We start from the raw sequence: 23,833 nt of genomic DNA on the forward strand, positions 1-23,833 counted from the left end.
AATAGTGACCCAGTGCATGCAATCTATTAATAAGTAAAATATTTTCAAGCACAGGGGGAGGTAGAGGATTAATAAAAGGGGGCCTTTTAAGTGACAAGATGGGGAAATTCTCCTTTAAAGTACAAAGACCCGAAGCAGAATGTCTTCTTCATGGCTGAGGTCACTGACAACCAGCCCAGTCCCTCTGCCAGTGGAGAGCAAGACATTGGCAAGGGACCATACGACCCCCAGGCAGGGCCTTCAGTTCACACGTCCCCACTTAGGCCTGCCGGCCCCAGTACCAAACTACCCTGGACTGGGTAGTGGGTTGTCAATTAATTAGGCAGCAAAAATGTCAAATCTGGTATTAATTTTTAGAGAAACGGACAGAATAGTAGTGAAGAGTACTTTAGTTGACATGTACCTTCAACATTGTTGAATCTCTCTAGTGCCTCAGTTTCCTTAACTATAAAACAAATAAAAATGGAACTTAACCCACAGGGCTATTTTGAGTATGGCAGGAGATAAGACCTAAAAGCATTTGGAACAGTACCCTGGCATCCTGTTAGCACTCAATAATTGTTTACTGTTGTTACCAGTTCTTCCTTCATGAAATGGGAACAACGTCCCATACACTTCGCTTTTGAGTAAGAACACTTTTAAAGGTCTTGACACATAGTAAGTGCTCCAAAAACACTCGTTTTCTTCATTAAACACGGGACTCATTATTATTAAACCACAATGCTATAATTTAGTAATTTATCCCTCACAAGTAAGCATCGCCCCGACTCCCAGTGGCTCAAGCGCCCATAGAACATCACGCCTTAAAAATTACCAGAGTCAAACACTGTGATTTTTACATAGTCTCATCTCTTCAAGTTCCCTTTGACGAAAATGCTGCTACCAAAATAATGTCAAAGAAAGTATGTGGCAACAGTCAACTAGATTTAAGTTCATTTCTGTAGCTTGAGGTTAGAATCAACTAAAGCACTCTGGTGATCAAGTTTTCTGCAATTCCCTATTCCAAGCATTAGCACGCTGACAGAAATTCACTGTGGTACTTAAAAGGGCAGCTATCATAACTAACTCAAAATGTATTGGCTTCCCCGATGCTGAAATGCCATGCTGAACCCATCAACTGGCCAGTTTGGAGATAAGGTGGTGGCTGAAATTCCCTGCCATGCTGTAAAATCCCCTTCTGAAGCCCGGAGAGCCACGGCGAAACCTGCGACCAGAGCTGCGGGCCAGCACTGCCTCCTGTAACACAAGCGGGTTCGCTGAGCGGGATCTGGCGGGTGGCGCTGCCAAGAGCAAAGGCCTCCAGAGAGAGGATAACATTTTCTACTGGAAGCCTTCTAAAAGACAGCGAGAAAAGAAGGGCAGTGTGCACACGCCCGACACCAGGCCTGCCCACTGGGCCATGTGCCCCCTCGGCACAGGCTGGGTGGCCAAAGCCACAGGAAGCCCAGGGCATCTCCCAAAGCAAGCTGCAAAATTCCTAAAGGACAGCACAGACACAGACAGACACGGGCGCCAACCTCTTAAGTAAAGGTTTTCTAAAGTCTGTGGCTGCTCCAGGAATCAGGAGCTCATCCAGCCATGAACTTGCTGGGTTACCACCCTACTCTACATGCCTCAGTTTCTCCATGTGTAAATCGAGAGGCTCTTTTTTCATCTATGTCCTACGATTTGATGGTCAGTTCAAATCTGAAGCAGCCTTCTCACAAGGGGATAACAATTTACAAACAATTTCATGTGCTTTCACTTGACTTCAAAGAAAACCTTGAGAGGCAGGAAAAAAAGCCAAGCCTTATTTCACATCGTTTCATATCACAGACAAACGAAGGCTCAGAGAGGCCAAATGACTTATCCAAGGCCATGTGAAAAAATCAGAACTTGAACCCTGTCATCCAACTCCAAATCCTGTGCACTGGCCACGACACGGCTTTAGTCCCCATCATCAACCAGCACAGAGCCAGGCACACAGCAGGGACCCAGGACAAACTGCCTAACAGCCAACTGCTGCCCTGGGCCGGTCTGCAAAGCCACGCTCTGTCCATTCCAAGAGCTGGCAAAGCTGCAGCTAGCATCCTGGGCGTCAGGGAGGTCTACCACCCCAGAGCACGCTCTCTGAAACAGCCTTTTGTGACAGGGAAAGAAGGATCAGAAGAAAACCTCAGACAGAAGCCCCAGGGAGCAGCCATGCTTCTTAAGGTCAGAGGACTGTGAAACAGAAGTGAAATGTCAGGCGCTTCACCCAAACACACAAAGAGCAGGAGACACAAAGCCTGCCTCGGGAGCTGTGCAAACAGCTGTCATCCAGAGGGGACAGGGAATTTGGGAGGCTGGGCCAACCTGGGTTCAAACAGGATGCCCTGAGACCTATTCTCAAGAATCTTGCTGAGGCCAGAGCCTGAGTAGTGCAGATGTTCAGACAACACCCTCCACAGGGGGCCCAGGACCCCTGCCTCAACTGCAGACAGGCGGGAGGAGCTCCCCAAGGCCAGCCAGCAGGGACAAGTTGCAGACTTCAAAAAGGGAGCTACTGCTTATTCAGCATTCAGCTAACATCTGCTAAGCACCTTCCACGTGTTCAATGCACTAGAAATATGGCAGCAAACACCAAAGACAGAGGTGCTGGGCACCCCACAAGCAGCATTTTGGAAGCAAGGTCAGGGAGACGATTCTCCAAAGAACCCTCAAAAGTGAGGATAATTCCCTCTTCGTTACAGATTAGGGAACTGAGGCCAGCAAATGCTTGTCGCTGAGCCTCAGTCACTCAACCTATAGGTCCCAAGATTCATTCTCAGCCTCTCCAGGCTTGTGGCTTTCAAAGTTTGGACCAAGTCCCACAATAAGGTAAATTGTATACCATAATCCAGGGCACATGTTCATTTACAGGCAAACAAATCACTGAAAACAAGTTACCCAAATTAATACTTACGTTTAGTTTCTGTCATACAGTTGTTTCATTTTTTTTTAATTGCCAGTCTGACCCAATAAGATGGTTTCAGGAGGCATTAATGGGTCACAACTCAGTTTGCAAAACAATGGCTTACCATGTACCGCTTGTCTACTTACACTAAAACATGTATTTAACATGCCTGATCCCGGGATAGGGATCAAACCCTTCTCACTTCTCAAGGCCCAGAGCGCAGCTCATCGCAGCTCAGGGACTATTCAAGATTGCAAAAGGCCCCAAGAGTGGGATGGCAAAAAGGAGGTGAAAATAAGGGCTCCTACCCTCAAGAGGGGGAAGGGAAGAGATACAACCTTGACCCAAATCACTCTCCTTCCAGGAAGTAAGGAGCAAGTGAGTAAGACACAAAGTTCCCAGGGGAAAAAGGAGAAAAGGGGGTGTTCTCACGAGGGTGGTCCTGGCAGGCCTAGTGAAGACAGGCACATTCCAGGCTGGCATCTGCTCTACGGAAGGGCTGGTTGGCAGGGGAGCAAAAAAAAAGAAAGAAAAAAAACCTCTCAGGTGGTACAGTACCAAGTAGGGACTTCAGAGGAGGGTCAGAGAGGCCTGGGGAAATTTCCAGACCCCTAGAGCAAGAGATGCGGCTAGAAGAGGAGAAAATGGTCACCGACGGAAGCGCATGGGCCGAGGGCTGGTCAGGAGCATCCACGGGCCGGCTCATTTCATCCTCACAGGCGCAGGGGCTGGTTTGAGGCTGTGTGTGTGAAACCCCTCCCCCCCTCCCCACCCACTCACCCCCCCCTACCCCCCACCCCCGTCACTTGGGGGTGCTTAAAGACAGGTTCAAACCCAAGGATCCAGAGAGCTGATCGACAAGTGGGCAGGCCAATGACGGTTCGTGTTTCACACTTCTCACCCCGAAACCCCTGCCGCTGCCCCGCTTCTGGCCTTCAGAGTCAGGATTCATGGCAGGCAAGGTGAGACGTAAGAACGACAGCACACGTTTATGTGGCGCTTACACCGTGCCACACTGTGTATAGTGCGTGTGTGTGTGTGAATGTACACACAGGCGAATACACTCAACTAATCCTCATGACTACCCTCTGTGGTTGACTTTATTAATCTCATTTTCCACCTAAGGAAACTGAGACACAGAGAAGTTAATTAAGGTGCCCAAGTTTGCACAGCTTCTAAGTGTAGCAAGGCCGCACAGGGCAAAGAATCTTGATCGGGTCTGTAGGGTGGAGTCCTACTGGTGACCGCAGGCGGGGCATCCTTCTTCTCTGGGCCTCAGTTTACCTATTTGTAAGGTGACCAGGTGACCTCCAGTTCCATCGCCTGCAACCCTGCTATCTACGCAGACACTGAATACATTTCCCAGCCTCTACCAGGGGTAGAACTGTTTACCTAGCCCCACAACCTGTCCATCTCTCCAAAGAAGATCATTCTGCACAAGTGTTCTTAAGCACTTATCATATCCTGACCTGCATCTAGCTCTTCAACTAGACAATGACCAGAGCAGGCAGTGATCGGGCTTAAACACTTTAAAACTAAGATGTATGTTCTGCTCCTGCCTAGTCTGGGGACCAGCCGATCAAGGTCTCAGGCTCACCTTAGGAAGTCAAAAGAGAAAGCAGCCAATGTACCCAGAACCAACATCCTGTGGACCTTTCCCAAGCTCACCTTCTCCTTCAGGCCCATCACTCAATCAGAAAGTCAGGTGAGGCCCAAGGCCGGCTAAGACAGCGTACACCCAGAGCAGGCCATGGTAAGACCCAGACTCAGGGGCTTTCAATTCCGCTGTCCCTGTAAGCATTTACACAGCACTTCACAGCACAACAGCTTTCCTTGTGCCTGTTCTCACGGCCACTCCCACAGTGGGCTGAGCAGAAACACCCTTCGTGCCTGTTTCACAGTTGAGAAACAGACCTTAAGAAGTGAAGCCTCCTCCCCCCCCTCCACACACACTAACGAAGGGTATGAAGTCGAAATGTGAATTCAGATTTCGGCTGATGCCCAAGTCGCCAGCCCTTGGGGTCTCGCTATTTAGCTATGTGGCAGCCACGTGTGGGAGTGGGACAGGACCACTCTATACGACACAGATAAGGGGCACAAATATCTCAGGGGAGCACTTATCAGTGCCAGCCTGTGGCAGGACGCCTGCTCTGTCCCATGTGGGGGTGTGGGGGTGAGACAAGATGGCTGGTATGGAGGGAAGAATCTACGACACGTCAGGGGGGCCCAGGCACCAGAGGGCATCCCTGGGAAATTCAAGTGTCCAGTTCCCTAGGGTCAACTTGCTCTCCCAGGAAAATATGCTGTTGTCTCCACAATATTCAAAGTCTTGGGGAAAACATTTAAGGCTATAATGAGAAAGGAAACAAATTCTCTAAGTACTAGCCACAGAGAGACATACGTTTTACACATACACTACTACGTAACACTTACGGCAACCACACAAAAGAACCATCATTTCCCTATTCAATGATGGGGAAACTGAGGATCCAAAAGTCTGCCCTGTCGGGAAATGACAGAGCAGGGACTGGAATTCAGGTGTGCGTCCCAGCCACTACTCAGAGCCCCAACTCTTCAAAATCCAGAGGATTCAAGGAAAAGAAAAGCGTAACACAGAGAGAAATATTCCTAAAACTCATCTAGCCAAGGCTACAGAAAACCCCATTACCCTGGCGAATCAAAAACAAACAGTCATTATTGTCTGTTTGCTGTAAGCTCCCAGCAACATGTATTAAAGAAGTTTATGTGAATCGTCTAATGCACTTGTGCCATGGTCAGAATTATTACCCAGCTAAAAAAGATTAATTTTTCTAAATACTCTAAACCCTAGACGTTATAATAAAGGCTACAGCTAGCGTAACATTTCTGTTATCTTGGCTGACAGGACCTCAAGTACATACACCTCTCTTCCACTTCTCCCTCTTATGATTTAAGTATATACGCACTCACACACAGAAGAGAGAAGGTCGAGGGAAGGGGGCAAAGCGGCTCTGGCTCGACGTCCCCACTAGAGAACCTGCTTCCCCTGGAAAATTAAGATGGCCCAAGGGACACTACACTGCAGGGAGAACCGGGTGTCTCCTGGCTCCCTCAGAGAGGTGGCTGACACAGAGCTAGCTCTCAGTCCAAGTTTGCAAATGCTTAGCTAACAAAGATGGCATTATGCAAAGACTGGTGCGCACGGCTGGTCTTGGAGTTCAAATGAAGTGACCACTGCCAAAAACTTTGTTTGGGTCCCCACCGCTCCCCCCGCCCCACCTCCTGCCTTGAAATAAAGGGCAAGGATTTGCAATTTGGGGTCTTGCTGCCACTTGAAACCCATTAAGGTGGCTGCATTACCCAGGTCCTAGCAAAATGCAATTCCAGTTACTCATTTAGTGTTTAATTAGCTACCGATGGAAGAGTCTGGCAGCCTCTGGGGTTAAGAGGAATTGCAGCAAATGGGGTGGGAGCCCAAAGAAAGGACTCAACACAAAGTCTAAGCTCCAAAGGGAGTGGGGAAAGAAACAACTGTGTGTGTTTTGTTTTCATAATCTGCCACACAAGGGTGCCAAGGGTCAGAGCCAAAGGCAACGCCACGAACTTGCCAGGACCTCTAGGCAGATAGCTAGGCTAGCTTATCGTGGAGGAGGGCACTCCCCCAGCTACCCGGCGTCCAGCTACAGCCTTCTCCCATTCCTGCCCGTACTGCCACCCTCTTATGCTCCTGCCCCCAAAAGGCTCGGGCAAATGTGGACACTCCCCACCTGGCAGGAACCTCAGCTCGGCACATCCAAGGAGAGCCCTCTCAAGTATCGCTTTGCTATTTCAAACCCACCAAGGACACGCACTGAACCCCTGCCACTGAGCCACAAATACCTCCATTCCCATACAACGCCTAGGACTCAGGGGCACTCTCCTACCTAATCAATCTTCCTGGAGACAAAGGCTCACGGCAAGAAGTGGAGGGCTCAGCAGAACCCTGCTGGGTGGGAGCACAGGAGTAAGGGAGCCAGCCCCACTGAGGGAGGTTGAATCAGGAGCTCACAACGGCTCACAAGAGGTCTTCAGAGCAGAGAAATTGAGGCTCAAGACTCACCAAGGTCATAGGACTCCATGTCCACTACCCATCCCAAGTTCTTCATCACTGAGGATCACAAAACGGCTTGGGATTTGGGACAGCAGTCCATGAACCTCCTGAATCATATACAAAGTCTCCTTAGTGAGGAACACATTTTTTTCTGGAAGGCAAAGTCATAGCTTTTATGACATTTTCCCTGCCGAAAGAGCCACTGCATCATAACGAACTCCCTTCCCAGAGCTCAGGTCCCACCTCTGCCAGTGACTCTGCAATTCATCTTTCAGGAACTTCAGTTTAATTCTCTGCTAAATTCATTTCTTCAGCAAATTTATTTTATTTATTTACTTATTTATTTATTTGTGCCTACAGCAGCTGGTATTCCTAGGTGGTCTCCCATCCAAGTACTAACCAGGCCCAACCCTGCTTAGTTTCCGAGATCAGATGAGTTCGGGCACGTTCAGGGTGGCATGGCTGCAGACTCTTCAGTGAATTTAGCAGAGAATATGGGCACACTTCCAGTCAGATGCAAACACCTTCCCTCTGTTTTGCAGGGATTCTGTATCAAAAGAGTGTTACCGTAAGCTCAGAGGAAGACTGTGAAAGACTAAGGCCTAGTCCCAGCTCTGCCACCCCCTGGCTACGTGCCCTTGGACAAACCATCTGAACGCCAAGCCTCAGGTTCCCTCATCTAGAAAATGGGGATGAGACTTAATAAAACCTGACCAACGACATAGCCATGAGGCCAAGCCACGTACTGAAAAAGCATTATGAAAAGTACAACGTGAACCGTGCAAGGCACCATGGCTCCTCACTAGCACTCCTGCTCAGACACCACCTCAGGGTTGACCTACTCCATTCGTTTCTTGCCACCAAAAGGAAAACACAAAATTAGCTACCACAAGGATGGAAAGGGCTGCTAGTAGTTGAGGAGGCATCAAAGACACTTCTACCAACTGCGCAGACCCCGGAGGAGGTCAATGTTGAGATCGCCAGGATGCCCCTGGGCCCGCAGCAAGAGACGCAGCTGGCAGTTCAGGATATCTACTCCACGAATGGCCGTGACCCAGATAACAGCACCTAAGAAAACCCAAGGGGACCCCGACGGCTCTCATCAATATTCTTGAGTACTACTCTGGCCAGAGGGGAACAGCAAGAGGTCCCTGTGAGCCGCTTCTCATGGCTTCAAGGCTCTTCTGACTTAAGACAAACCAACTTCTCAGAAAAGACCACTCCGGGTACCACTCCCCGTTGTATGTGGTCAACATCAGGGCACTCTGGCTTATAACAATGAGCCAAGAAACCTGAAGTTGCCAGATGTGTGGGGGAAAATAGACTGTGACTCAAATAACAACTCACCAATTCAAAGAAAATTTAAACCCCCTCCCAGCTGAGTCACCTGGTTCATTCCAGGCCCTACAGCCTGGCCTTGACCTGAGAAGAGCCTTTAATGTCACCCTGATCTATTAGGAAGGAGAGACAACTTGCAAGGAACAAAAAATCATTTCCCCAAGAAAAGCTGAGACCAGACTCTCCCAGATGAACAGAGGTCCTTTCAAGTCCAGAAGGACCAGGTGCTCCCTCCTCATTCCTGCCCTGCAACCACGGACTACTTACTATACCCGCTAAGGCCCAGGCCTGGTACCTGGGCTACACGGACTCCCCCATGAACTGTGAGAATCTCTTAATCTCCTCGATCAAAAACAAAAGGCCAGTCACTGCACACTCTCATTTACACTCCATTTTATCTTCTAAAAAGGATTTAAGGTAACTAGTTAACATACATTAAATCACCTAGCTCAAGATGACCTAGCAAAAATGAAGTCACCGAAAGAATATGGTCCAGTATTCCACTGGCTATTCCAGTGGAATACCTATTTTTTCTTACCCACAGTTCTGTATACCTCCTTATTTAATTAGCATGTGTGCCTACTGTGTGCAAGGTATTGTGGGAACTACAGAGATGAATAGCTCTGTGGATGAATGGTCTCTGGCATGGAAAAAATTAATAAGCTGTGGTTGGAAAGACAAACCTGAAGGATAAGTTAGTCAGAATAGGTGTGGACAAATGATGCCACGAACCTGTGAGGCTGAGCCTTAGTGAGGTCAGGAGCACTGATTCTGGAGTCGGTTACGACTTGTGTTGAGATCCTAATTTTACCACCACCTACGGGCTGTGAAGTAGGCTGTGAACCTCTCTGTGCCGCATTTTCCCCATCTGCAACACAGAGTTAACATCCCTTCTCTACAGGGCCACCGAACCTATAGCTCTCTGCACAGGGGCCCAGCACACGGAAAGCCTCCAGCAGAGCCTCTGTGTTAGGTTTTTAGACGCTGAGATTAAGGAGCAATCGGAGTGCACAAAAAATAATCATAAAAGTCCTCCACGGAGAACTTAAAAGATGAATAGGATGTGAGTGGGGAAAAGAGACATGCATTGCAGACAAGAGGGAAGAAGACCTGAAAGGGGCTATGGCGATAATACCAGCAAGAAGGAATGAGGGCTAAGTAGATGGCAGCCATGGGAATAGTCAGAGCACATGAAGACTTGAGAAGGACAAAAAGGCTTCCTTTCCTTATATATTTCTTAATTTCTTAATCTTTTAGTTTTCTGTCACTCCTACAACTCAATGCTATCTCTTAACTCCTTCAGAATTGACACTCCCTTCCTGTCCCCATTCATCATTCCATCCGTCCTCCCACATGACCTGACTCATGTACAGCAAGTGGATCCCAATCCAGAAAAAAGGGTTTTAACCCTAAAATCTATGAATCCTGGGCCTGGATCAGTGAAACCTCATTTCTTTGTAGCATCTTCTAAATGTCTATGCCAACCTCAGCAATCTCTACACAATTCAGCTGCCATTCCTTAACGAATTACGGAGAGCTGACCCATGCAAGTTTTCCCAGCCACCATAGTGTCAAGTTGGCAGACCAAACCACAAATTCCCAGTCTCACATTATTTACTACAGTATTAAACTTAGTTAAAAATCATTAATGTCTCTGAACGATACCTCCAAAAAGTAATACAGACTACCTATACCAAGAGATTGACTCGAAATAGGCATCCCTACCCATCCCCAATTCTAAAATAAAACCATTTGCAGAGACAGCACTCAAAGACTTGCCGTACAAGAATTGACTATCCGTAGGTTTAAAAAAAAAAAAAAAAAAAAGGCACAAGACTTATACTAGGTAGAAAGGTCAAATTCACCAACTATTTTTCCATGGCTAATGTACCTCTTAGCCTCCTCCCCAGACCTCTGCTCAGAAAACCCTATGATCACCACCACAGATTTTCCCAGAAGAACCGCATCACAAGTGAACCAGTCACCTCACCTTTCACTACAAAAAGTTTACCGGGCCATAAATATCATCTGCCAGTTTCTCTTTTTTCAACCCTAGAGAGGACACAAGAACTGGTCAATTTCCTCAGCATTCTACTCCAAGGGCATTCACTTTTTAGTCATAGCAGAATTTCATCACATTGAATATTCTCAAAACCAGGCAGCCTCCAGCTGAGTCTCTAACTCCTCTTATGACGGAGGAAATTTTCACCATAAGATATTCATGGTAATGGGATTTGACCACTTGTGAAACTCAACCAGATGGGTTCTGGTCTCCTAGTCCAGTTTCAAACTCTGCATGCAGGGGACTCAGATGGCCTGGCTAAGTGGGTGGGCCCTGATGACGTTTAAGAAACCAACCTCCATTCCCCAGAGCTTGGGACTTGGGGACCATTCCCTCCCCACTTCATGCATAAGTGCAAGACAAAATAGTTCACCTCTTAACATGCACGTGGGCGCACTCAGGCATACATACACACACACTTAACTGTCTCAAGGCCAACAGGACTAAAAGGAGGCCAGGAAGATCTTCAGACACTTCCCCTTCTACCTTCCCCAGAAGATCCTAACCTGTTACATCTGATATAAAGTCTGACTCCAACTCAGGTTTAGAGTCCAATTTTCTTTTGAGACGGACTGGCACTGGAGATGGACATGTGGCAGATGTGTCTCTTATGAGCATTTCATCTTAAGAAACTCATCCAGATAGAGAGTGAATGCTAGGACAGGAAGCACTACAATGTAATGAAATTCACTATCTTCACAAGAGTATTTTGAACACGGTATTATAAACCAACCAAGGACCTCAAAGTAAACATCATCTTAGTAGACACATGAGCCCCCCCATGAAACACACGCACACGCACACACACACCCCAAAACATAATTTGAAAGATCACTCCCTGAGAAGTAATACAGGAGTCCATTTCAACAAATTTGCACTTAATACCCCTTCTACTCCAAAACACACGTTTCGTATTTGCTTTTTTGGGGGTTGTGGTTCATTTTTTTCCTTAAACCAACACCACCGAAGAGGCAAAGCCCCCCCCCCCCCGGCCCCAGTTAACTGTCCACTCTGAACATAAACCTCACATGGTTGAGCCTACACAACACCACTTAATTCTCCAGATAGGTATCTGCACTCTTTTGCATAATTACAACATCATGAAATACCGTTCACCAAGTTAGAAAGCTCCTGGAGAAGGATACCGGGCGAAGGCAGCAGGGAGGTGGGCAAAGAAAGAAAGGCAAGGAAAAAACAAAACCCACTGCCAACTGGCCATGTATTTGCTTTTGGTCCTAAAGAAGTTAGAGCTATCCAACCCTGTAATTATTGCCAGGATTAAAATTTTGTTACTCACATAATCATGAAAGGCTTTTGCTTCACTTGAATGTTCACAAGTGTCTCGCCTTTCAGGAGCTGCACAGTAAAGGTCCCAAAATACGCTGCAAGTTGAAAAATAAAATAAGATCGGGTTACTAATTATGATTTGTGTATACAATGGCAAGCACACAATGCACGGTGCTAACAGCACCAGGTCTCCCAAAGGCTCAACCCCACCTCTCCAGCCTTCATTGGGCAAACTCAGCCTAGAAAACAAATGGACCTAACCTCTTCTGGCAAGCCAGCCACTTGTAATAAGAGCAATAGTTCTCATCTATCAGGCACCTACTATATGTCGGATGCCTCACACCCATGATTCTGCTTCTGACTACCACAGCACTGTAAGACGGGTGATTTATCCTCACTTTATACAGGGGGCATGGAAGCATGGACAGGTTAGTACAACCCACTCACGGATGCCCGGACAGAACAAGTAGGAGTCTCAATGAAAATCCATCCCCGCCTCATCTGTGCCCCTTTCACTGTTCCCCACCCCCACTCAACCCAAAATGGCTGCATTTAGTAAAAAGATTAAATTGTCAAAGTCAGGACTATGATTCATACATGCAGCAAATTGGGTGACTCTGGCAGTAAAGTGAACCTATAGGTTCTTAACCCAGGATTTCATACCCCTAACTCCTCCCACCTTACCCCGCCCCCTCAGCCAGGCCCTCCCCCAAGGTATTCTCACACAGAACCACTCCACCCCTGCCCACCAAAGCACATGTGTCGATTAGCCAAAAGTCAACCCAGCATCTTGTCCTGTCATACTGAAATAGAGAGTCCTCCTCAGAAAGGCACCTGTGCAGCAAAAGGGGGAATGGAGGAGAGGGAGCCCAAGTTATCCCTCTCCATGATTTTGTATGATCACTCCACCACTTGGTATAAAAGGAGAACAGACATGCAAGTCCTTTGTCAACCAGTAAAACCCTGTGCAAACATGAGGTAGTCACTGTATTAACAAGGGGCCTTAGAAACTCTCTCCAGGTCAGAAACCCAAGGTCTAGAGATGGGAAACTGACTGAAGGATAAAATGGGCACCAGAGGAAGTCTGAATCCTGGTCAGTGCTCCTGTCCCCATCACAAACATACAGTACAGAAAAAACCATCTCAACTGCCAGCTCTGCCAGTCATCAGGCAAGCATCTCACTCAAGGTGTATGAATAATGCAGCCTCTCTAGATCAGCTCCACCCCTTCCTCCCACCCCAAAAAGCCTGGTCATTTGCTCAATATCAAATCATATAAGGCAACTTGTAACTACCAAGACCACAGCCAGACGCACCACGGCCTACGCTGGGCACAGCAGACAAGGCTGGATAAGTTCCAGGGAGATTATGGATAAAACAGGAAAATCAGGGACTTCTAGCTGCAGAGGGGAGCTGAAGAACATTCCTTTCTGTCCTCTGAAGCTGCACATATTTGATTAACTCCTCCACACACTAAAGATTTCTAACACTATAAACTCCCCAGCCCCTTCTAAGTAACTTTGATTCATAAGCCTAGGTTTCTGCAAAACCCATGATGGTCAGACTGGCCAACCCCATCCACACACTCCTCTCCAAAAACAACCACAGTAAACCTATCACTCTCTCCAACAGGTAGAATTCTTACACCACACCAAATGCCTCCAACACTGGCAGTTTCAAGGTTGGCAGAAGTAATTAAAAACTTATTTTCCCTGCACAAGTTAGAACAGACACTTCACCCCACCCCACCCCCCTCACCCCTACCCCCACATTTCAAAGAGACTTGAAACAGTAACTCAAGCTGGCGGTCAGGTAAATGTGCTAAGATCCCAAGACAGGGCGCTCCGTTTTCCTGAACTCCACGAAAATATCAAAAGCCACTCTGCTTTCTTTTCCTTTTCAAAAGGATGTCAAAGACTGCACTGATCAGTTCCACAAAACACCCAAGTCTTAAGGGCACTGAGACTACTCCCGCTGACCCTAAGTCTCCCTCCTGCCTGCTGCAAACCTACACCAGCTGAGGTGGTCCCCCACCAGCAGGGCCGAGGGGCCCAGGAGAGGGTCACAAATAAGAGAGCCCCTAACTGCCAACTACAGGCAAACTGAGAGGTCAACGCCAACCAGTGTAAGTTCTCCGTAAAATGAAACTCTGTGGTTTTAGGGATGCTGGGGGTGGGGGCAGGGCCCAGAGGAGAGGAAGGTCCAGTCAGTCTGAATCAGTATCTTTAAAGGAAGTGGCAGCCCCTTCTTGCCTTTTCTCAGGGTGCCTGGAAAAGGCCAGAATAGATTCTCTCTCTCAAGGTTTTGGGCTCATAGTAGAAAAAAGAAAAGACAGGCCAGTTTGTAAAACAGACCTGGTATCCCCTCACCCCGCCCTGCCCCCACCCCCACCCCCACCCCCACCCCCTCTAATTAAAGCAGCATGCAAGAATTGACAAAAATCCTTCAAAGTTTTTTCAAGCCTTCCCAGTGGCCCAGAGATGGAAATGGAAGGAGTTTCTATCCAAAACACCAGGCACAATTTAGTAGGTTCTTAATAGGAGTGAAAAGAGGAGCCAAAAACTTTAGGCACTAGCCTCTTCTACCCTTTTTCTCCTTCACCAGTCCTAGTTTGAATGCCCAGAGGTGCCCTGTTCTGTGCAATGCTGAGGCTAATGCATGGGGGGGCCTCCTCCCGTCTTTGTTCACTTGGTCCCAGGACCCAGAACAAAACAAACACAAACACAAAACTATCACACAAACTTACCACCACCACGAGTGCAAAAACCCAGGCGGTTCTCCCAACGTGATGTTTTTTTCCCATCGAATCTGGAAAGGAGAAAGCAGAGACAGCTTAGAGGAACAGAAGGGAGGGGTGGGCTGGGGGCTTCCCAGAACCAAAAGGCTGTGAAGACCAAGTAACAATAAATGCCAAAAGGTGATAAAAATTCAAAATGGTGGCCACAGTGGCTGCTCCTGAAAACAAAGGCTCTAAGAATAGTGGGGAGGAGGGGGTGTCAAGAAATTGGATGATGGGGGAAGTTCCACTCACCTCCGACAAGAAGGTCTGTGCAGATTTCTGTGCTCCTACGTGCAGTAAATATTCGTAGACGTATAAAGCTAACCTGAAAAGTAGGCAGGGGGGAAGAGAGAGAGAGAGGAAAGGCATCAGATCACACGGGGCGATCGCTCCTGGACCTTGCTTACCGTTTTCCAGCCCTGTCTGCGCTGTCCCATTGTCGCCCCGAACAGAGGTAAGCAGCTAGCTCGGCCGCGGGGCCGCGGGTGCAAGCAGTTAAGGGGTGGGTACGAGGAGAAGCGTTACTGCACGCCGTGGGGGCCTAGAGAGCAGCCCCCAAACTTGAACTTCCAAGTGGTGCCGGGGCCAAACCCACCTATGTGTCTCAAACTCGCAAGCCACCCGACACCAGAGCCTCCCTCCCTTTCCGGACCCACTCCTTGCCACACTCTCCAGCTCTGAGGGTCCGGGGACTCAGTCCTGGACTCCAGGGTGCTCGGTGAGCTCTGGAGAGGGCAGCAAAGCGCCGCCTTCATCACCTCCCACCAAACTGTCCCCCAAGCCTAGGACCAACCCGGGGGCCCCTGTCCCTGCCCAGCGCGGCGCCCCGGAGGGCACAGGGCCGACGGCGAAGCCGAGGGCAAAGAAGGGAGAGCGCTCCCGGCCGAACAAAGCCCCCGGCACGCACTCCTCACGCCGCGGGCGGACAAAAGGAGCCTTCGGGGATGCAGAAGCCACGCGCCCCCTGCCCGCGCCTGGTGGGCAAAGTGCGGCCACCGCGGTGAGCGCCCAGGCTCGCTCGCGGGACCTCGCCCACCGCTCACCGCGGGATCCCGCGCCCGGCACGCCCCACGGGCCACCAAGCGCCCCCTCCCTCGGTGGCGTCCCCCATCGCCCCTTCCCCAATGCCCCAACCTCCGCCGGCTCCCAACAATGGGCTCTCCCACGCCGCTCGCTACGGCCTCGGAGACCCTGCCAGGCAGGCGGCGCCGGGGCTCGGGGCGCAGCAGCCCCCGCCCGCCCACCTGCCTCCCACCGCCCGCACGCAGCCCGGCGGCCACTTGGAAAATAGGGCTTACTTTTCTCGAGCCTGCCCGTCCGAGGGCACCGCCGAGCCTTTGCCTTTGGCAAACATGGTCTGCGGAGAAGAGGGCGCAGAGCCTCGCCGCCGCCGCCGCCGCTACCGCTCCGGCTGCTCCCGAGCTGCCCCTAGCTCCCGGCCCCCTCCCCGGCGCTCGCCCGCTCGCTCGCTCGCTCGCGCTCTCCTCGCCGCGCTCCCCACCCTCCCCCCCAGGCGCTGGCTCCGCGCTCTTTCCAGCTGTCAAAGCGTCAGCCCCGGCCGCGGCCCCATCGCCCTGGAACTCCTCCCGCGCCGGCTCGGCCTGGGGTGCCGGTGCCGCCGCCGCCGCTAGCCCGCCGGCCCGGCTGCCCGCTGGCTCGCTCGCGCGCCCGCCCGCCTGCGCCGCCCTCTGCGCCTCCGGCACCGCTGTCGCCGCCGCTGCCGCTGGTCTACTTGGAGCTCAACCGAACGTGGCTACCCGGGCGAGGGAGCGAGGCGGGCGTCAACGTCCCGCGATTGATAGCCAGCCCCACCAATCCGCGCGCGGGGGCGGGCCCGGGGCGGTCCGGGAGGGACGCCCTGTCAGCGCCCGGCCGCGGCAGTCCCCGCTGCGGCCGCCTCCACTGAGCCGCTACCCCTGGTCCGGCGGACGGACCGGGGGTATCCGGGGGCGCTAGCCTCTCTTTTCTGTAGATGTGGGGCGGGGGCACGAATCGGGGTGCGGGAGCTCCGGCCTCCCAGCCACAGCGAGGAGTGGGTTTGACAAGCGCTCTCCGCGGCGAAGGGGGGGCGCTGCGGCAGCGTTGGAGGGGAGGGGGCGCGGACCCCTAAGCCGAGCGTCGCCGGCTCCCTCCCGCCACGTCCCTATTCCTTATCTGCCCCTCTCCTCCCCCCGCTGCGGCCCGCGCCAGCCCAGCCCTTATCTCCCCCTCCCCCTCGCATGCCCTCCCCTGAGCTCCGACCCTGACCCCCTCCCCAGACTCCAGCCCGGCCCCCCCACCCTCCGGCCGCCCCGCCCCCGGTCCTCCCAGTCGCCCAGTCTGGCTTCCGAGCGCCCGGCCTGGGGCTCCACACTGCGAACTGGGCGGCTGGATTCCGCGCCGAGTCGCGCGGCTACTCCTTTACTAGATCATTAAAATACTTTGGAAAACCCCAAAGTGGAGCCGCGAGAAAATGGCCCTTGGCGTGCTTTGGGGAGCCTGGGGGAAGGGATGAGGGACTTGGGCTAAGAGAGGGGAGAGTGATTGCCCCTAATTTCTAAGATCTGCCAGCCCTAGCAAGTTGGCCCGGCTTTTCCACAGGAGACTGTGCCATCCCGGGGTAAGGGGAAGTCACCTGGGCGCCCCACGACGCGGAATGCGCGCCACAGAAATCCACAAACTTCAAATAAATGGAGCTAAATTGAGGAGTGGGTGACGAGAGTCAGGCGTGGGGGGAGGGGAAGCTTCCATTGTCAGTGACCCAGGTGTACAATGGGAAATTGAGGGGGGCTGGCAGAGTGACCCAGCTATTTCCCGCTGACTCCTTTTTACACACGTCGAGAATCCCGAGAACACACTGTGAGTCCCTTATTAGAGACTCTTAAGACCAGAAATCGGCATAATGGGGGGACTCCCCCATTTCAGACTGTTTTTAGAGCGCGGTTCTCTTTAAATGTGATAAAACACTGTCGGCACTGTCTCTTTAAAAGAGTCTAGCAGAAAAAGCTGTGTAAGCGCTGATTGGCTGCCTGTTTGGATACATCTTTAGGGGAGCCTTGAAACTGTTAGCCTAGGTTGATTTTTTTTTTTTTTAACTGCGCTGTTCCAATAAACAAGTAACGCCCCTCCCCCTAACATGCCTTGCTCCAAACAATTAAAGGATAGGTCAGTGTCCTGGGGAAAACACGTTTCAAGTAGGAAAACTCAGAACTAGATTTCAACAAAATAAAGAATAATTCCCTACCACTGAAGTTTGCTTATTTTGATCTGTAGAAGAGAGAGAAGGGGCTTTTAAAAGAAATGCCCCGCAGCAAATAGATCTGCATTGGTTCAGGAAGGAGACTCTGGGTACATTTTTGAAATAATGTTCTACTCAATGTAACAGCCTACCTAAATTAGAATACAGCCAGGCCCTAGGGACGCCTCTGGACGCACTCTGTTCTCTGCCGGGACCTGGAGTTCTCTGGAGAAGGGGGCAGAAAAAGGGAAAGTGAACCGTAGTCTGTGTGCTTAGCCCCTACTTTAAAGGTTGTTTTGTGAATGAGAGAGGCATGGAGGTTTGGGAGGGAGTCGAAATACAACTATAGGGGAGAGAAGGAAATAATTACAGTTATTTTTCCCCTAGGCGGTTTAATTTAATAGGGCTAACTTAAGGTACCTTAGAGCCCACACTAATTAAATTGGCCTGCTCATACCCTTCTCCTGGACTTCTATTTTTGATGGGCTAGGAATGGCCAGAGATGGCTTGTCAACAGACTGAATCACAAGAAGCCTGACTCATCTTGGGTCTGCAAGGCCCACAAATTATGAGTATCGGTTAGATCCTGGCTAAAGGAAAACGCTGCCCTTCTCTGGTGCCACTAGTCTCGGACACCATCAAGTTGGCCATGCCCTACCTGTGTCAGGGCTGCAACACAGGCATATCTGTGCATCATTCTCCTCATCCGTCAAATGAGAAACGGGAGGGGAGGGGAAGAGATCTTTAATATCTCTTGAGAGTCTAATGTTCTATGATGCTCATTTCCCTTCTATAGTTTTATTCCCCACCCTGAAAAAAAGACTAGCATTTCCTTGCAGAGTGTGTGTGGCAGAAAGAGAGGGGTGGCTTTTGGGGAACCTGTGCCAGGCTTTACACAAAATAAGGTCCCATGTCAGGAGGTTCATGGTAGAACTATAAGAGACAGTGGGAGGCCCAGGCAGAGAGCAGGGAAGCCCCAGCCTGCTGGAGAGAAGAAGGCTGATGGCTTCCTGGGAAGCAGGACCACTCAGCAGCCCCAAACTAGGTGGGCAGCTGCTGGCGCTAGGATCCAAAATGCAGTCACGCCAGAAGCAAGTCCAAACACCCAGGAACACATTTGAAACCCCAACGTACCTTTCCCTACTGGGTCCCCCAGTCCCCACCTTCCTTGAACTGCATGGCATTGCTGAGCATGGTTTCTGTGCCTGGAGTGCCTCCTACCCTCACCCCGTCCTTTGACCATTAGTTAATGCTAACATCCCCTCCTATACCATCTCCTCCACAACAGCCCCCACCCCTGCTTTTCACTTCTGGAGTGAGAACCATCCCTCCATCCCTCTGCTTGGTCTCATTTTGTGTGAAGCATCATAGTAGCTCTCAGTTCATTCTGCCTATTGTTGTAGCCAGTTGTTTACTGTCTGTCTTCCCAGCCAGACTAGGGGGGAGGGGGACAGGAACTAACTCTGAGTCATTTATGTGTCCCCAGCACCCACCACAGATTCAGTACCTGTATGCATGTTAACATTCAACCTTCATACCAGGGGCTGCAGGGACCACAAGAGAAGGTCCCATCTCCAAAGTAGCTCTGGGCCCAGCAGGGAGATAAGAAATAGACTCCACCAACAATAGGGTTAGATAAGGCCACTCCCGCAGCCCCACCCGCCTAAGCTGCTGGCCACCTGGAACTACTGCACTTTCTGTTTCCAGAATGCACCAAGCAGTGTCACACCTCCACCCTAGGCTCAGTCATTCTTTCTCCCTCCCTTTTCTATCTCCCTGACTCCCTGCCTTCCTCTTTCTCTCCCTCCTTCCCTTCCTTTTTACTCTCTTTCTTTTAGGACATTTATTGAGCATCTACTATGTTCCAAGCCCTGTTAAAGGCATTGGGCAATAAATCAAACAAAATTCTTTACCCCATGGAGCTTACACTGTTGTGCAAGCTTTGTACAAAAATCTCTTTCTGTAGCAGACTCCCACTGATTCTTCTAAAACCCAGGCTGGACAGATGGCACTTCCTCCAGAAAGTCTTCCCAGGAAGCCCTGTCTGAGCTCACACTATGGGCCAGGTGGCCCCTGGTGGCCACCCTGTGCCTCCGCCTGACCACAACTAACTGCCGTCAGCCACATTGCATGGGGTGGTCATATGTGTGTTTCCCCCACAGGAACATACGCTCCTCCTGGCCAGGGAATGGTTGCCATTCATCTGTGGCCCTCCAGTGCCCAGCAACTATGGTGACAGGAACAGGAGAAGTGAATAACTGAGTGACCAGAATGTGGAGAGACAGGCAGGTGAGGTGGGAGAGAAGGAGAGGTAAGTTCCAAGCTTAGGTTAGAATGGCCACTCCTCTCAGCTGCCAGAAACTAGGAGGCAGAAATCCTAGGCTCTGGGAGCAGGTCGGCTGGCGCCAGGCCTCCAGAAGGTGACAGTTGAAGGAAAGGGACTGTAGGCCTGTGGGCTCAACCCAGGAGGTTGTGCCTGCCAAGGATGCCGGAGGATCCCGTTTGCCCTCCCTGGTTCCAGCTATATTGCAGTATTCCTCACAGCTGCCAGAGAACGGGGGCTCCCCTGGAGGGCTGTTTGAGTGGACACTGACCACACAGCCCATCCCTCTCCTGCCCATAGCACTCTGGGTCCTGGAATTGTGCAGAGACAACTCTGGTCAAAACTTTGGTCAGCCCTGCCACGGGAGACCCAGGCCCAGGCTGGTCAGCCCTGGTTTTAGCAGAAGTTCCTTAAAGGGGAATCAAGGACCTCCATGGGGGGAAAGCAAAATCCAGCACCCGGACACCTAGCTTCAACCTGGCTTGGGGAACACTGGTGGGCTTTGGACAGGTGATGTCCCCTCTCTGAATCTGTGAACGTAGGATGTTAACGCCTGTGTCAGAAGTTGGCGAAAGGATGAAGTTCGAGCGCGCGTGGGGAACCACCTGCTGGGCCATTGGCCAGCGCTGGCCCAGCCCGGTGTCTGAAGGCCTCTGGACAATGAAGCATCACTGCTTTGACTGCTATGGGAGGCTCAGCAGAGATAGTATTAGGGAAATGTTTTGTAAATTGAAAAAGATAATTACTCCTGATGTTATTAGCAGAGCCAGCAAACAGAGAGGTACGAAGGAAGAAGTAAGTGGATTTAAGTTTAAAATCAAATGTGTTTCGAAATGTCCTCTGATGTATACATATATGTCCAAAGCCAACTTATCATAGCAAAATGGTTTTAGGTAATTTCTTGAATGGGTTTAGTTCTCTCTAGAAATCACCTACTAAGTGCTCGGCCCTGAGCCAAGGATGCTGGGAAGTACAAGAAGATACAAGGCAAGGTCCTGCCAGGGGTAGCCGGGGTGAGAAAGCTGACGCCGTGGTCCTTCCCAGGCTCCGGCTGTGCCTCCCCCGCCTCCTCTCCAGAGCGTCCTGAACTCGAGATCACTCCCACCCTGCTCGCCATGAAATCCTCTGTGGTGTCCATGCCAGGGTGCTGTTCCTCCTTGCGTCCTCTGCCCGGCCTGGAACCAGCATGTTTCTTTTCTCTCTCACCTGCCATACCTTGGCTCGTGCCGTTCCCTCTGCCCGAAACACTTTCTCCCAGATGCGAGCTTCACTCATTCCCTCACTTCCTCCAGGTCCCTGATCAATCATCACCAGTGTCCCTTCTCTGTGGAATGACACCTCGCCCCTCTTATCCTGTTCTGTTTTTCTCCATAGCAACCATCGCTACCTGACATATTATGTTTGCTTATTTTTTCCTACTTATTTCCTTCATTAGAATTTAAGCACTGTGGGAATTTTATCCCCACTTTTAGAACAGGTAGGTGCTCAATACAAATGTGTTAAATGTCGAATAAAAGAATCCGCTTAACAAAGGCTTTATCATATGGGCTGGGCATCGTGGTAGGTGCTGAAAATGCAATGGTGAACGAAACAATCGAAACAATCTCAGGCTCCTTCCATGTGGAGTTTACAGCCCAGTAGGAAAGATAAGAGTTACTTCAACAGGTACACATATATATATATGGATAAAAGCGGGCATATGGATAAAAGAGTTATATCTGTGTACTGAGATATATATATATCAGTACAAACTGCCAAGTAGAGGATGCTGTAAGAGCAAATAACATGGAGTCTCATCCCGTGGAGGAGGGAGTGATAGTCAAGGAGGGCTTCTCCGTGGAGAGAGTTAACCACGCAAAGGGAGAATGTTCCAGGCAGGGAAGGGAAGTCTCTGCAGCAGGAAAGAGACCTGCCAGTTGGAGATATTGATAGCTAGTCTTTGCGGCAGGAACAGAATGCCCAGAGGTTCTACAGGTGTCCCTTGCCTTGGTATGGGAGAAATCCCAGAGCAGAAAACAAGAGCTCCTTGGCATAGCTGTGGGGAGGTGCTGTCTGGTAACACTGCTGCTGCGGCAAAGAAAGTTAGTGTAGCAATGGCTGGAGGCAAAATGGGCTGACCACGTTTACACCTATTATGATGGCTATTAAAGGAAGGGAGGGAGGGAGAAGAAGGGAAGAGAAAAGAAAGGAAGGAGGAGGGTGGAGGGAGGGAGGGAAAGGGAAGGGAAGGGGGAAAGTAAAAAGTGTTGGCGGGCATATGGATAAATTGGAACTCTTATGCACTGTTGGTGGGAATGTAAAGGCAGCCACTATGAAAAACAGTATGGCAGTATCTCAAAAATTAAACATAGAATTACGAATTACCATATGATCTACTAGTTCTACCTCTACAAAATAATTGAAAGCAGGAGCTCAAACGTATTTGTACACTAATTATCATGGCAGCATTATTTATAATAGCTAAAAGATGGAAACAACCCAAATGTTCATTGACAATGAATGGAAAAACAAAATGTGACATACCCATACAGTGAACTATTATTCGGCCCTGAAAAAGAAATGCAGTTCTGATGCATACTACAACACGGGTGTACCTTGGACACATTATGCTAAGTGAAATAAGCAGACACAAAAATACAAATATTGTATGAGTCCACCCATATGAGGTACATACAGTAATCAAATTCATACAAGCCGGGAGTGGGGGAATGGAGAGTTATTATCTAATAGGTACAAAGTTTCAGTGTGGGAAGGTGAAAAAGTTCTGGAGATGGATGGTGATGATGTTTGCACACCAACGTGAATATACTTAAGTCACTAAACTATACACCTAACAATGGTTGAAATCGTTGATTTTGGTATATATTTTGCCACGATAAAAAAAAAAAAGGAAACAATACCGGGCGGAGAGCTATGAAAATGGGCACAAAAGGGGTTCAATATAGGATGTCATGGGACTTCAAAAGGGATTCCTAAAAGGGGGGACATTTAAGCCAGCCCAGTGTGAGTGGTGTGGGAATGGAGTGGGAGGTGGTCAGGGAAAGCTGTCTGGGGGAGACCAAGTCCAAACTGAAGTTTGGGTGGGAGTCAGGGTGGGGGATGGCTAGGTATGAAATGTATTTCAGATAGAAGGAACTACATTAATTTATCTACTCAACTGAGACTAGACCATTCAGGGCCTTGGGTGTCATGCTGAGAAGTTCAGTCTTTGTCCTGCAGGCAGGGGCTTTAACCAGGGGATGACCTATTTTTGCTTCAGAAAGAGCACTCTGGGGGCCACTGTGGAAGAGGCAAGCCTGGAGAGGAGTGAGAGGGCCCAGCAGCGGGAATGATGAGAGCTGGGGCTGGCGAAATGGAGAGAAGCTGATCGATAGGAATTTTCTGGGCTGGGTAGCCGATGGGATGTGAGGGTGTCGAAGCTGACTCCCAGGCTTCTGGTGTGGGTGATGGAGCTGCCAGTCAGGGAAGCAGGTCTGTGGGTGGGGAGTACAAGGGGGTCAGTCTTGGATGTGTTGAATTTGAAAAGTCCATTGGGTGACCCGGTGAAGATATCCAGGAGATAGCTAGGTAATGAGTTTAGAGCTCCATAGAGGAGTTTGGCCTGCAGATATAGTCCGAGGGTCATTAACATCTAGAATTTAGATTCGAGCTCTGGGGCGACCCCATCATAACCTGTGAGAAAGAAGACATTTGGGCATAGTGCAGAACCATCAGGATCCCGGCCTCAGAGCAGCAGAGTTTGGGATGCTGCTAAAACCCTCCCCTGTCCCCATCAGTTTCGGGGACTCCGTTCCCTCCTGATGTCCTTCCATCCCCCTCAGACTGTTCTTCCTGTCACCCTTTA

The 23,833-nt window shown here is 50.1% G+C and overlaps 1 protein-coding gene and 1 non-coding gene across 5 annotated transcripts in view; both read right to left on the minus strand.

The window, feature by feature from the left end:
* The window catches only part of SSBP3 (single stranded DNA binding protein 3), a 152,488-nt gene extending 136,316 nt beyond the window's left edge, over positions 1-16,172 (minus strand). For 2 of the 4 annotated variants that reach the window (XM_016120264.2, XM_016120262.2), the window contains exons 1-4: positions 15,748-16,172; positions 14,702-14,774; positions 14,417-14,478; positions 11,681-11,765 (exon numbers count right to left, since the gene is read on the minus strand). In XM_016120264.2, the coding sequence (XP_015975750.1) occupies positions 11,681-11,765; positions 14,417-14,478; positions 14,702-14,774; positions 15,748-15,803 (276 nt within the window). In that variant the 5' untranslated portion in view covers positions 15,804-16,172. The remainder of the gene's footprint in view (positions 1-11,680; positions 11,766-14,416; positions 14,479-14,701; positions 14,775-15,747) is intronic. The other 2 variants (XM_016120261.2, XM_016120263.2) reach the window with 2 other exon arrangements.
* Positions 7,335-7,453, minus strand: LOC118606552. Its single transcript, XR_004952515.1, has one exon. It is a non-coding gene; the product is annotated as a 5S ribosomal RNA (ribosomal RNA).
* Positions 16,173-23,833: the final 7,661 nt, after the last annotated feature.

Source organism: Rousettus aegyptiacus, unplaced genomic scaffold (assembly GCF_014176215.1).
Source record: "Rousettus aegyptiacus isolate mRouAeg1 unplaced genomic scaffold, mRouAeg1.p scaffold_m13_p_1, whole genome shotgun sequence".
In the NCBI taxonomy this organism is placed as follows: Eukaryota; Metazoa; Chordata; class Mammalia; order Chiroptera; family Pteropodidae; genus Rousettus; species Rousettus aegyptiacus.